The following is a 12,777-nucleotide window of genomic DNA, read 5'->3' on the forward strand; positions in this document are numbered from 1 at the left end:
ACCGACAGACGCGCATTGCCATCCTGCCATATTTAGAAACTGAATTGTATTTGGCATTTGTAATGTATAAAGTTTCTGTTTTTCTGTAGACCTAAAAACATGATAATAAGGCAAGACAATGGCTGAATTAATTAAAGGTTTCCTAACTGAAGAATTAGAGCCATACGGGGCTGACTCTATCTTACCAACAAAGGGACTCCCAGTGTTTTCATGTTAAAGTTCCCTAAATACCTAAATGCTACCGGGGACCCCGATTTGGTATGATCATGGAGATGTTTATCTCATGATAGTGTTTTAATTGTTTAGGATATTGGAAATATTTTTTGAAATAGTGTGTGTTGATCTGAGGTGACTGAAATACACATTTTACTAAATTTCAAATTTTATGGAGACCCACGGTGGCAGTGTGGGGAAGTAAAAGACTCAAGAGAGGGCATCTGTGAGATCTCAAGTATTTTGTGTAGTACAGTACAATAATGTTTAACTTGCAGTGTCTATCAGTCTCACATAATGTAATTCAGTGCTAGCACAGGCAGCAACACTAGCACACTTATGATGCCAACAGATTCTATGTTAATTCTAACATAGTGTAATACATATGTTATTTGTATAATTTTCCTCCAACTTTCAGAAAGGTGTCAATGCTAATACTACTGGTGGGTGAAGATTAATGTGTGTCACTACTGAGAGAAGTACTTCAGGCTGGGACAGCCCTTTATTACAGAATGGTTATGCCCTCACCAATATGTTAAGGAACTGTCTATGAGCACAAGCCGAATGTGTTTTGTTGCTGTGCTTGCAGTATTGTTCCAGTGGCTATCCGTCCAGTGGACTCTAACCACTGGAACAGTATGTACACATTATTAGATTTAGACATGACATATGGTGGTGAAAATGTCAGACGACTCACTCAATCACTCATTACTGCATTAAAGTAACTGTAGCACAGTGAATGCTACCAGCTGGATGAAGCATCTGTAGAAAATAGCTGTATAAATGGGCAGAAGATCAGTCAAAGAATATGAAATGCTTCTACATTCAGTCACTTCTTAACAAAATCAGTGCATTAAAGAGACCTGAAATGAGAGTCACCAAAGTATTTTATATAGATTTGCAGAGTACACATTGAACATTATGTTGATTGTCCACTCTTGAAAATGTACAGCTGCTATGTGTTGATAAGACAGCAAGGATATCAAAAACAATTAAAGTTAAAAACCTTAATTGAAAAACAGCAAGACACGACAAACAACAGAAATGTACAGTAAGACATGATTAAGCCACTAAAAAGTACAACCACAATTAAGCAAATTCATTCACTTTGCAACTCTGCCAGAGACATAAGCCCAAGAAATTTTACTCCATACCATACATACATAGCATTCCCTGAAAGTGAAACTAAGAAGTGTTAAATGAACTCTTCGTTTATGGCTGGCTTTGAAAATAGAGAAGTTTGCGGAGGAAGTTAAAGGAACCAGGCATTTGCTTGTAGAGCCCTTTTGCAGAGATTTGGGAGACTTCATTGTTGACCTGGAAATAAGGACAGTCAATAATCAGATGTGTCTATGTTTAAATTAAAAAGCTCTAAATGGTCAAGGGAATTTAAAAAAAGAGCCCCAGTTACTTTTGTTACAATAAGTAGTACAATAAGAAGCTCACCATCATCAACATTGTGGACAAGTCATGGGTAGCAGCATTTTCCTCAAGAATATAGTCCAGTGTCTCGACATACCAGGAACCCGACTGGGTGTCTCTCCAAGACACGTAACCTGTATTTGTCACATTGTCAAAGGGGCATTAGGAAGATTGCAAGTCAAGTCTATCTATAGCTCTGACTTGACAAGTGTGTTATTAATCAAAATAAACACAGACGCATGAATGCAACACAAAGACATTGAGACACAAACACACCAGGAAAAGTAGAGTAGGACACCAGAATGTCACTCGGGGTGGGCAGTGTGGCTCTGGCGTCCGGTTCATCGGACATGCTCAGAGAGTCACTGCTGGACGACATTGGAATGGCGTCCATCTGATCATCAGTCCCACCGATGGATGGTTGGACCTCATTAGGCGACACCTCAAATCCTGTGTCTTTTTCACCTCAAGGACAAAAACAAATGTTGCCCTATGAGACCACTTTAAGTGCATGCATAAGCTTTAAATGTTGTAGGATTGTTAGTTTGAGTTATTCAACAGTGTGTTAAATGTTAGCTACCTCCTCCACAGGCCTGGATGAAGAAAAGTTTGGGTTTGCTCTGTAACGATGGACAATGCTGGCCATTGAGGTAGTTTGTGATGTGCTGAACTGGGACATACTGTCCGTCCACACCATACACAGCACCAGGGAAGCGGCTGTGACTCACCTATAAACATAAATGTGAGCATACATTAGGTGTTACGGGTAATCTGGGTCTGAACTTGAGTAGGTCAGAGATGTAGCATTTGATAGGAAAATGAAAACATGTCTTACCTCAGCCCCATGGGACAGTATGATGACAACACAGCAGTTCTTAAAGTGTACTGGAGTAGTTAAACAACATTTGAGTCAAGAATTTTATAAATGCAGCTGCAAGAACAAAACTTTCCACTCAAATCTGAAAATGTTGAATTTTAAAGAGAACATGTTCTAATTATAATATAATTAATATCTAATTATCTATTAACTCCTTATCTTTCATTTATTTATATCTGTAGGACGTCTCTCGTTTTTCCATGACTCTATCTGTATTGAGTGTTTTGTCAGAGTGTTTTTTATTTGGGATGCTGTGCGCTCCCCCTCATGCCCTCTAGGCGGACAGCTCTTTTCTCTACTCTGTGCTGGAGAGGTACATTGTGTGCAATACAACTCAAGATTAAGATATTTCTACAAGCAGAAAACAACAGTAATACAAAATGGATGTTCTCATGTCCTTATACCCTTGTGACTTTCTCCTTAGTTGCTTGTGTGACCATAAATGCTCAGATTAGTGAAGTCTGATGTGAACAGTGTGTCAGGGAGCCAATTTTACATTTAATTTTGATGCCTGCTTTGTCTGACATGTGTATTGCATCAAAAGGCGAACACTGTTAAAAAATAAAACATATAACCAGACAACAAAAACAATAGTACAAACATTTGTATTATAATTAACATTTGATAAATAAAGATAATAAACTATTATCATGTGCTATAGAACTAAAATGCTGCTTTTACCACAATCAGACTGCAACAGGCAGCAGATTTTAGAGACAGACTGCTTCAGACAGACTGAAATAACTATAGCAGGTGTGTTCTCAGAAAATACAAGAGAGCACAGTGCACATCTGAGCTAAGGTTTACTATAAGACAAATAAAATAAAGCACATTTATGACAGAGAATCTGATGTGAGTGCAGAGAATCCTATGCAGGACTTGTTTTGGAAAACTTGAGGCAATGTTTTTGTCAGGATGACTGGAGACAATTGGCACAAATGGTATGCTTTCCCAATGCTCTTTTGACATGAGAACCTGGAATGCAGTGGTTGTCAAAAACAAAACAAAAACAAAGACTAAAAACAAACGAGGCATAACCTGATTGGGGCAGACATGGGAGCAAAATCCTGGTTGGCTCCACTGAAGAGTTAATTGGCCAAAAAGAGTGCAAACAATATGGATTTCTTTTGTTGGGAAAGAAACAAAGCCACTGCAGCAAAGAAACACAGAATGAAAAAAAACTGTCAAACAGAACAACAAATATCAAAAGAGGAGAAAAAGAAGGAAAAACAGAAATTCCAAAGACGATTTAAGACCCAGAGTTATTAACAGTTTAATAATAATATAAATAATTATTTGGTAACCAGAAAAATTCTCATTAGATTCACATAGACTGCGATGGACTGGCCTGTCCAGGGTGTACCCCGCCTTTCGCCCAAGCTGGGATAGGCTCCAGCCCCGCGACCCTGTACGCAGGATAAGCGGTTGGCGATGGATGGATGGATTCACACAGAAAAACAGCTTTAGGTAAAGGTCTTTCTTAATTTCAAAACAAAAAATAGCCAAGTAATTGGCCTGATACACATTGTATAATGTTAATATGAGCAAATATGGTAAAATAGCTTGATGAAAATGCTTCTACAAAGATGCATCCATGTTGACTGGATGTAGCTAACATTTAACACACTGTTAAATGTGTGTTAAATGTTAGCTACTGTAGAAACATGGCGGTGCAACATGGCAATTTCCACGTAAATGGACGTGTATGTAGGTGAAAATGGCTTATTCTAATGTAATAAAAACATAACATTATGTAAGGTCTTTATACATCACCGAAAACAAAGTTATGGACCTTCTGTTGCATTTCTGTCAATTCATCCTCCTAAATATTACACACTGAACCTTTAAATCAGTTGGCTTCATCCTCCAGGCAACCTGGAAATCTTTCCCAAATTTCATGGAAATCCGTAAGTGCATCCAATAGTTGTTGAGACATTTTACCGGGGAATCAACCAGCCAGTCAGTGGACCGACAGACGCGCATTGCCATCCTGCCATATTTAGAAACTGAATTGTATTTGGCATTTGTAATGTATAAAGTTTCTGTTTTTCTGTAGACCTAAAAACATGATAATAAGGCAAGACAATGGCTGAATTAATTAAAGGTTTCCTAACTGAAGAATTAGAGCCATACGGGGCTGACTCTATCTTACCAACAAAGGGACTCCCAGTGTTTTCATGTTAAAGTTCCCTAAATACCTAAATGCTACCGGGGACCCCGATTTGGTATGATCATGGAGATGTTTATCTCATGATAGTGTTTTAATTGTTTAGGATATTGGAAATATTTTTTGAAATAGTGTGTGTTGATCTGAGGTGACTGAAATACACATTTTACTAAATTTCAAATTTTATGGAGACCCACGGTGGCAGTGTGGGGAAGTAAAAGACTCAAGAGAGGGCATCTGTGAGATCTCAAGTATTTTGTGTAGTACAGTACAATAATGTTTAACTTGCAGTGTCTATCAGTCTCACATAATGTAATTCAGTGCTAGCACAGGCAGCAACACTAGCACACTTATGATGCCAACAGATTCTATGTTAATTCTAACATAGTGTAATACATATGTTATTTGTATAATTTTCCTCCAACTTTCAGAAAGGTGTCAATGCTAATACTACTGGTGGGTGAAGATTAATGTGTGTCACTACTGAGAGAAGTACTTCAGGCTGGGACAGCCCTTTATTACAGAATGGTTATGCCCTCACCAATATGTTAAGGAACTGTCTATGAGCACAAGCCGAATGTGTTTTGTTGCTGTGCTTGCAGTATTGTTCCAGTGGCTATCCGTCCAGTGGACTCTAACCACTGGAACAGTATGTACACATTATTAGATTTAGACATGACATATGGTGGTGAAAATGTCAGACGACTCACTCAATCACTCATTACTGCATTAAAGTAACTGTAGCACAGTGAATGCTACCAGCTGGATGAAGCATCTGTAGAAAATAGCTGTATAAATGGGCAGAAGATCAGTCAAAGAATATGAAATGCTTCTACATTCAGTCACTTCTTAACAAAATCAGTGCATTAAAGAGACCTGAAATGAGAGTCACCAAAGTATTTTATATAGATTTGCAGAGTACACATTGAACATTATGTTGATTGTCCACTCTTGAAAATGTACAGCTGCTATGTGTTGATAAGACAGCAAGGATATCAAAAACAATTAAAGTTAAAAACCTTAATTGAAAAACAGCAAGACACGACAAACAACAGAAATGTACAGTAAGACATGATTAAGCCACTAAAAAGTACAACCACAATTAAGCAAATTCATTCACTTTGCAACTCTGCCAGAGACATAAGCCCAAGAAATTTTACTCCATACCATACATACATAGCATTCCCTGAAAGTGAAACTAAGAAGTGTTAAATGAACTCTTCGTTTATGGCTGGCTTTGAAAATAGAGAAGTTTGCGGAGGAAGTTAAAGGAACCAGGCATTTGCTTGTAGAGCCCTTTTGCAGAGATTTGGGAGACTTCATTGTTGACCTGGAAATAAGGACAGTCAATAATCAGATGTGTCTATGTTTAAATTAAAAAGCTCTAAATGGTCAAGGGAATTTAAAAAAAGAGCCCCAGTTACTTTTGTTACAATAAGTAGTACAATAAGAAGCTCACCATCATCAACATTGTGGACAAGTCATGGGTAGCAGCATTTTCCTCAAGAATATAGTCCAGTGTCTCGACATACCAGGAACCCGACTGGGTGTCTCTCCAAGACACGTAACCTGTATTTGTCACATTGTCAAAGGGGCATTAGGAAGATTGCAAGTCAAGTCTATCTATAGCTCTGACTTGACAAGTGTGTTATTAATCAAAATAAACACAGACGCATGAATGCAACACAAAGACATTGAGACACAAACACACCAGGAAAAGTAGAGTAGGACACCAGAATGTCACTCGGGGTGGGCAGTGTGGCTCTGGCGTCCGGTTCATCGGACATGCTCAGAGAGTCACTGCTGGACGACATTGGAATGGCGTCCATCTGATCATCAGTCCCACCGATGGATGGTTGGACCTCATTAGGCGACACCTCAAATCCTGTGTCTTTTTCACCTCAAGGACAAAAACAAATGTTGCCCTATGAGACCACTTTAAGTGCATGCATAAGCTTTAAATGTTGTAGGATTGTTAGTTTGAGTTATTCAACAGTGTGTTAAATGTTAGCTACCTCCTCCACAGGCCTGGATGAAGAAAAGTTTGGGTTTGCTCTGTAACGATGGACAATGCTGGCCATTGAGGTAGTTTGTGATGTGCTGAACTGGGACATACTGTCCGTCCACACCATACACAGCACCAGGGAAGCGGCTGTGACTCACCTATAAACATAAATGTGAGCATACATTAGGTGTTACGGGTAATCTGGGTCTGAACTTGAGTAGGTCAGAGATGTAGCATTTGATAGGAAAATGAAAACATGTCTTACCTCAGCCCCATGGGACAGTATGATGACAACACAGCAGTCATATTGTGAATGGTCCTTCTTAGACAAAACTGACAGTGCATGTTTGATTTGCTGAAACGCAGAGATAATTGTTTTACAAACGTTACAACCAAAGCGCTCAAAGCGTTACACGTGGTTTTCACAAAGTAAGAAACGAGTCTTACCTTTTGCTTCAGGTTGGACTTAACGTCCACAATAAAGTTCAGTTTCTTGAATCTTCTCTCCAGCTTGTCACAGTCTATGTTGGACCCTTCGCGATTGCTCTGCTCGCTCTGAGGTTCAAACTCCACGTTGTTTATGATGAGGCAATGTCCGCATGGGCTGGCATCCATTTTGTAGCACTGACACACACATACACAGACAAAGGAAACAGAATAAGATGCGCATCATTTAACAAAGCACTGACAATTTTCCTCTACAGCACCTTTGTCTTTCTGATGTTGAGTGCATCCTTACCTGAATACTATCCTGTCGAGTTCTGCCTTGGGGACTTGGTCTTATGTACTCCCTTTCAGGTGCTGTGACATAAGCATCAATATGTGCTAAGCATTAAGGACCTTACCAGACTGTTACCAATATGTACAAATAAATCACATAGCTTACATGGACTGGGAGTAGTATGGGGTCTCTGTACTGGATAGACAGGGACATCATCTTTTCTTTGCTTATCAACATCCATTGGAGAGGCTATAAGAGAAACAAAGAGCACATACATGAGCAACACATTACACCAAAGTCTCCACATGACAAGACCAGAGAGTACAGAAATCTTTATAGTAATCATTTGCCTACATTGGCTATTTTTACAGTTTTAATATTCGTGAAATATACCATTGTATTAGCACACTTACAGATTGGGAGGGGCAAGACAACAGGGTGAACAACCTGAGTGGGTGCTGCAGGCTGTGGTTGAACTGCTGGAGCTCCATTCTGCAGGAGCTCTGCCAAACTGTGCTGACCCGTCTCCTGAAGGCATTCCAGAAATAATGGAAAGGCCCGACTCCCACGGGTCTCTAAGTCCCGGACTAACTGTCTGGCCTGGTCTCGTCTGGTCCCAGAGCTCTGACAGGACAAACAGTAACAGGTGTGTACAAGCAACTAATTTTCTCTGAGCGTTCACAACCACCCCACCACAAACAACACCTGAACCTGAAACCCAATGCCGTGACCTAAACAGCTGTCTTACCCGTATGTCTTCGATCATGTCCTGGGTGAAAATTTCCTTTTCAAGAAGGCCATCGTAGAGATTTAATGGGTCCAAGTCTCTCACGAGATTGGTCCTGTTGCGCTGAAGAATCTTCCGATGTATTTCCTCCATTCTCCAATACTAACAACATCCACGAGGGAGACAAAGAGGCATAGTAAAATCTGTCGCTAACACATTTTGTTACGATTACAGTCAGTCGGTGTGTAAAGATCCCACTCCTTTGTAAAAGGGAATTGTATCTTGTTCCTGTTCAAGAGTCAGAAGTTACCTTTCATTTCTCTTATTTGTGCTCGGTTGCAGTAGCCAGTTCCTTGTTTACATCAGCGTTGTCAGTGATTGGTCCACTGAGAGAGCAGAAAGACAAAAAAAAAACTAAGTGCGTTTGATTTTAATGCCCGCGCGCCGCTGCCACACGGCCATCATACGGTGAAGCATTCACACGAAAAAACCGCGGCGCGACGAACAACAAAACCAAGCACACACAAACGAAAAACAAAATGTCACCATATACTCAATCTCCCGAAATGCATTTCGACACTGGCCTCCCCCCCCCCTTCTTCTCCTGCTTCGCAACAGCAGGTTAAGAGCTTCCCCTGGAGGAACTGCAGGATGCTGCTGAACACACCCTTTGCATTTCGCTGTCTCTTCACAACAGCGTTAAGCAACAAGATGAAGAACATCAAAGCCACCAAATATGTGGCGTAGAGCCGGTTGACTGCTTCTGCTTGAGGTGACTGGGAATAAAGCGTTAACGTTAGAGCTGTTGGCGGTGAGACAGCTTACTTAGCCACTGTAGCAACGCAAACCCTAGTGAAAAAACTGCATGAACGTTTTTTATCTTCGAGGAATAACGTTAATGTCACAGCCCAGTTACATGCCAGCAGTATTATGATATTGTAATGTCCGTTTCTGTATTAATTAGCTGACTCATATTACCCAGCTTGCCTAGCTTCTGTGGTTAGCATGCTGTAACTTTAATGCCATTTTGTCTTCATCATTTTGCATCCTTACAAGGCTAGTGTCAGTATGGAGGAAAAGCTGTTTCAGATGTGCTAGTCAGCTCAAGGCTGTGTCATGATTCCAGGTCTGATCATTCCTCAGATTGAATCCACTTTAACCTGATGGTTCTTCTGATGTGTTAAAGGTATCTGTGATGGCAGGGTCAAAGATGTCTGTGCAGCTGGCTGTTGTGGTGGTCCTCTCAGTGCTGCTGACAGGAGCAACCCACGCTGGGCCTGAGATGGACCCATACAAAATCTTAGGCGTAACCAGGAGTGCCAGCCAGGCTGAGATCAAGAAAGTCTATAAGCGTCTTGCAAAAGAATGGTAAATATTTGCCCAGGACAGAGACCTGTTTTTATAGAAGTCATTCAAGTATTAATGAGCGTCTTCTTCTCAAGGCATCCTGACAAAAACAAAAATCCAGGTGCTGAGGACATGTTCATCAAGATTACCAAGTCTTATGAGGTTAGTATTTTTTGAAAATGGAATTCATCAATATATTAATAACCTTTTGTATCATGTGGGATGTGTATGTAAGCTGTGATAAAAGCCAGTTAGGTATGCTTGAGAGGAAGATTTCTGCCATACTGACATTTGTTCTACCCAAAATCTAGATCCTGTCCAGTGAGGACAAACGTGCCAATTATGACCGTTACGGGCAGACAGATGACACCCAGCCATACGGCAGTGGTCGAAATGGTCATCGTCACGACAGCTTTTACTTTGACGAGTCCTTCTTCAACTTTCCCTTCAACAGCAAGAACCACAGGGACTTTGCTGACAGCAAGTACATATTGCACTTTAACCAGTATGTGAACGACGTGGTGCCTGACAGCTACAAGAGGCCATACCTGATAAAGATCACCTCTGACTGGTGCTTCAGCTGCATCCACATCGAGCCTGTCTGGAAAGAGGTGGTGCAGGAGATGGAGACTCTAGGTTTGGAATGAAGCTATAAATCAGTCAAAGTTATGCAGCAGCCCTGCATAGGGCGAGTTGAAAAGACTGATCTGTGCATGTCTGTTGACATCCTGTCTTTGCAGGTGTGGGAATAGGTGTTGTGGATGTTGGCTATGAGAGACGGTTAGCCAATCATCTTGGTGCTCATCGCACCCCATCAATACTTGGTGTCATCAACGGCAAAATTACATTTTTTCATTACGCTGTAGCAAAGGAGCACCTGAGGCAGTTTGTTGAAGACCTTCTTCCTCAGAGACTTGTGGAGCGGGTAAATATCTGCCTGTCTTGTGATAAACATTGCATATGCATGCAGTGCATTACTAGTAAGCATGACTAAAAAGTTGCTTTCTATGTAAAATGTAGACAGATGGAACAGATTTATAACGGAGACATTTTGCATTTTCTGTATTTCAGGTCACAGACAAGAATGACCTGCAGTTCTTGAACAGCTGGCATGAGCTCAACAGGCCACACGTGCTCCTGTTCGACCAAGTGCCTGTAGTCCCTCTGCTATACAAAGTAGGCTCTTGCTTTGCTGGTTTTTATGTGAAATGTATCTCAGGTGCCGCTGACAGTAATTGCATCACTAACACAGCTCTCTGCATCTCCATAGCTGACAGCGTTTGCTTATAAGGACTACTTGCAGTTTGGCTATGTGGACCAGGGCCTTGCAGAGACTGCCAATCTGCAGAAACAGTTTAATATTAACACGTACGCTCCAACCATGCTGGTCTTCAAAGAGAACATTGACAAGCCCGCTGACATTATCCAGGTAAATCACAGAAGCAGGGAGCTTGAGAAAAGAAAGTAGTTTCACTTTCTTTTTGACTGGTTTGATGTAATTATTCACTGAAATGTCACCTCATACTTTGTCTTTGTTGTTATGTTTGTTCTCTGCAGGCTAAAGGAATGAAAAAGCAGATTATTGATGAGTTCATGTCAAACAATAAATTTCTGCTTGTGCCACGGCTCGTCAACCAGAAGCTCTTTGATGAGCTCTGTCCTGTCAAACAGTTCCACAGACGCAGGAAGTAAGCAATTCAAATATGAGACCAAACTCAATTCGTTTTTTGATGTAATTTATTTCAGGTAGTTTGCATTCAATGAGTCACTTTAATGTCTTTCCTTCCCCCATCAGATTCTGTGTCCTGCTGATCACAGGTGATGAAGAGACCTTTTCTTTAGCAAACCAGGTGTTTCTCTCATTTGCCTCTACCAATACCAAGGAAGTTGTGAGGTTTGCCTATGTGTACCATCGGCTACAGCAACCTCTGTGCGACATTCTCATGCAGAACAAGGACAGTGCACAGTCACCACACAGGTACACTCATACGTGTCCTAACACTTCAGCTGCCAGTTCCACTGTGAATCTACCTCATATATGGAGATTTGAGAATTGTTGGGTATTAATTCAGTATATTGTTTGAATAATGTATGTAATGTAATGCACATATTTTCCAGACAAAGTAATGATTTCAAGGATTATTCCTCACTGCCATAACAAACAGCTAGGGACATTTGTAAGAAAAACAACGCACCCCTGCCTTTATAAATGATCCACTTTTATGTTGTAAAGAAGTCTTATGAAAAGACATTTGACTTCATAAGTCATACTCCTATAAAAAGTGTTATTATTCGTTTTTTTACTCAGGTGGTGATCCTGGAGAGGCGTAATGCTGCAGGGAAGGCCTTGTTCAAGCCAGTGACGGCCTGGAACGGCAGCGAGGAAGACAGGCAGCGTCTTCTGGAGGAGCTGGAGCGACTTCAGAAGGACCCGTCCATCCTCATCCATGACGCCGTGCTGCCTGAGCTCAACAACGAGTTTGCTTCTGTATGTTCTTTGTGTAAAAACAGTGGGTTTGAGCAATGCTTATCTGTGCACCCAGTATTCTTTATTAACCAAGTGTTTGGTAAATATCACGCGCCAGTCCTGTTACTAAATGTCTCACTCTGTAGATGTTTGTAATCCGATGGATCTTTGCATCTTATGATTACCTCTCTGAAGTCATCGACGATATTCTGCATAACAACTGGTAGGTAGAAATCTCTAACTGATGTTTAATTTGAGATTTGAGAAGTAATTCCACATATATGTAAGAATCAGACATTAAAGATGAACATTTTCTGAAGTAAAAAAAAAAAAAAATTGCACTACAACAGTATTTAATTTGCGTGCAAGCTTCCTTCCACCTCACTGCTGAGATGCAAATACAGTGTGTCTTGTTGCACTAAGACATCTGTGATGATTTGCAGGCGTGAGATGATGCCTCTTCTGTCCCTCATCTTCTCTGCCTTGTTCATCTTGTTTGGAACCGTGGTCATCCAGGCCTTCAGGTTAGTTGCTTTACCAAACACGTTTTCACTAGACCACCAAAAGTGTTAAAGATAGCAACATCACATTTTCCTGGGATTAGTGTAAGCCTAAGTATAAAGGAACCTAAAGACTGGCCAAAGAAAAAAGTAATAATGCCATTTATTTTACTCTTCTACGCTTCTCATTTGGGGAAAACATTTTTTTGTTTGTTTGTTTTCCAGTGACTCAAGTGACGATAAGCAGACTAAACCAAAGGCAAAAGATGGAACAAAAGCAGAAAATGGATCACCGGGGCGTAGTACTTCAAGGCAAGAATACACTTATAAT

The 12,777-nt window shown here is 40.6% G+C and overlaps 3 protein-coding genes across 3 annotated transcripts; 1 reads left to right on the forward strand and 2 right to left on the reverse strand.

Moving 5' to 3' along the window:
* Positions 1-1,082: 1,082 nt before the first annotated feature.
* LOC119915377 (caspase-9-like) lies at positions 1,083-4,501 on the reverse strand. The gene is made up of 6 exons (XM_038734897.1): positions 4,486-4,501; positions 2,471-2,520; positions 2,216-2,363; positions 1,912-2,100; positions 1,660-1,769; positions 1,083-1,530 (listed from the first exon to the last, which is right to left on the reverse strand). The coding sequence occupies exons 1-6, from the start codon at positions 4,499-4,501 to the stop codon at positions 1,426-1,428; spliced, it is 618 nt and encodes a 205-aa protein (XP_038590825.1). The 3' UTR covers positions 1,083-1,425.
* Positions 4,502-5,561: 1,060 nt separating this feature from the next.
* On the reverse strand, positions 5,562-8,561 carry LOC119915381 (caspase-9-like). Its single transcript, XM_038734900.1, has 11 exons — positions 8,443-8,561; positions 8,154-8,294; positions 7,819-8,029; positions 7,571-7,654; positions 7,424-7,485; positions 7,132-7,308; positions 6,950-7,039; positions 6,695-6,842; positions 6,391-6,579; positions 6,139-6,248; positions 5,562-6,009 (listed from the first exon to the last, which is right to left on the reverse strand). Exons 2-11 carry the CDS (start codon positions 8,283-8,285, stop codon positions 5,905-5,907), a joined length of 1,308 nt encoding a protein of 435 aa, XP_038590828.1. The 5' UTR covers positions 8,286-8,294; positions 8,443-8,561; the 3' UTR covers positions 5,562-5,904.
* Positions 8,562-8,745: 184 nt separating this feature from the next.
* LOC119915382 (dnaJ homolog subfamily C member 16-like) lies at positions 8,746-12,758 on the forward strand (the record flags this gene model as incomplete). The annotated part of the gene is made up of 13 exons (XM_038734902.1): positions 8,746-8,904; positions 9,319-9,500; positions 9,575-9,641; positions 9,791-10,115; positions 10,220-10,404; positions 10,551-10,655; positions 10,750-10,908; positions 11,037-11,167; positions 11,275-11,453; positions 11,783-11,967; positions 12,093-12,169; positions 12,390-12,470; positions 12,672-12,758. Coding segments are annotated over exons 2-13 (1,754 nt in total), but the record flags the coding sequence as incomplete, so codon positions are not given.
* Between the last annotated feature and the right edge of the window lie 19 nt (positions 12,759-12,777).

Source organism: Micropterus salmoides, unplaced genomic scaffold (assembly GCF_014851395.1).
Source record: "Micropterus salmoides isolate LMB-PRFRI ecotype aquatic unplaced genomic scaffold, ASM1485139v1 Ms_hic_scaffold_2096, whole genome shotgun sequence".
Lineage (NCBI taxonomy): Eukaryota > Metazoa > Chordata > Actinopteri > Centrarchiformes > Centrarchidae > Micropterus > Micropterus salmoides.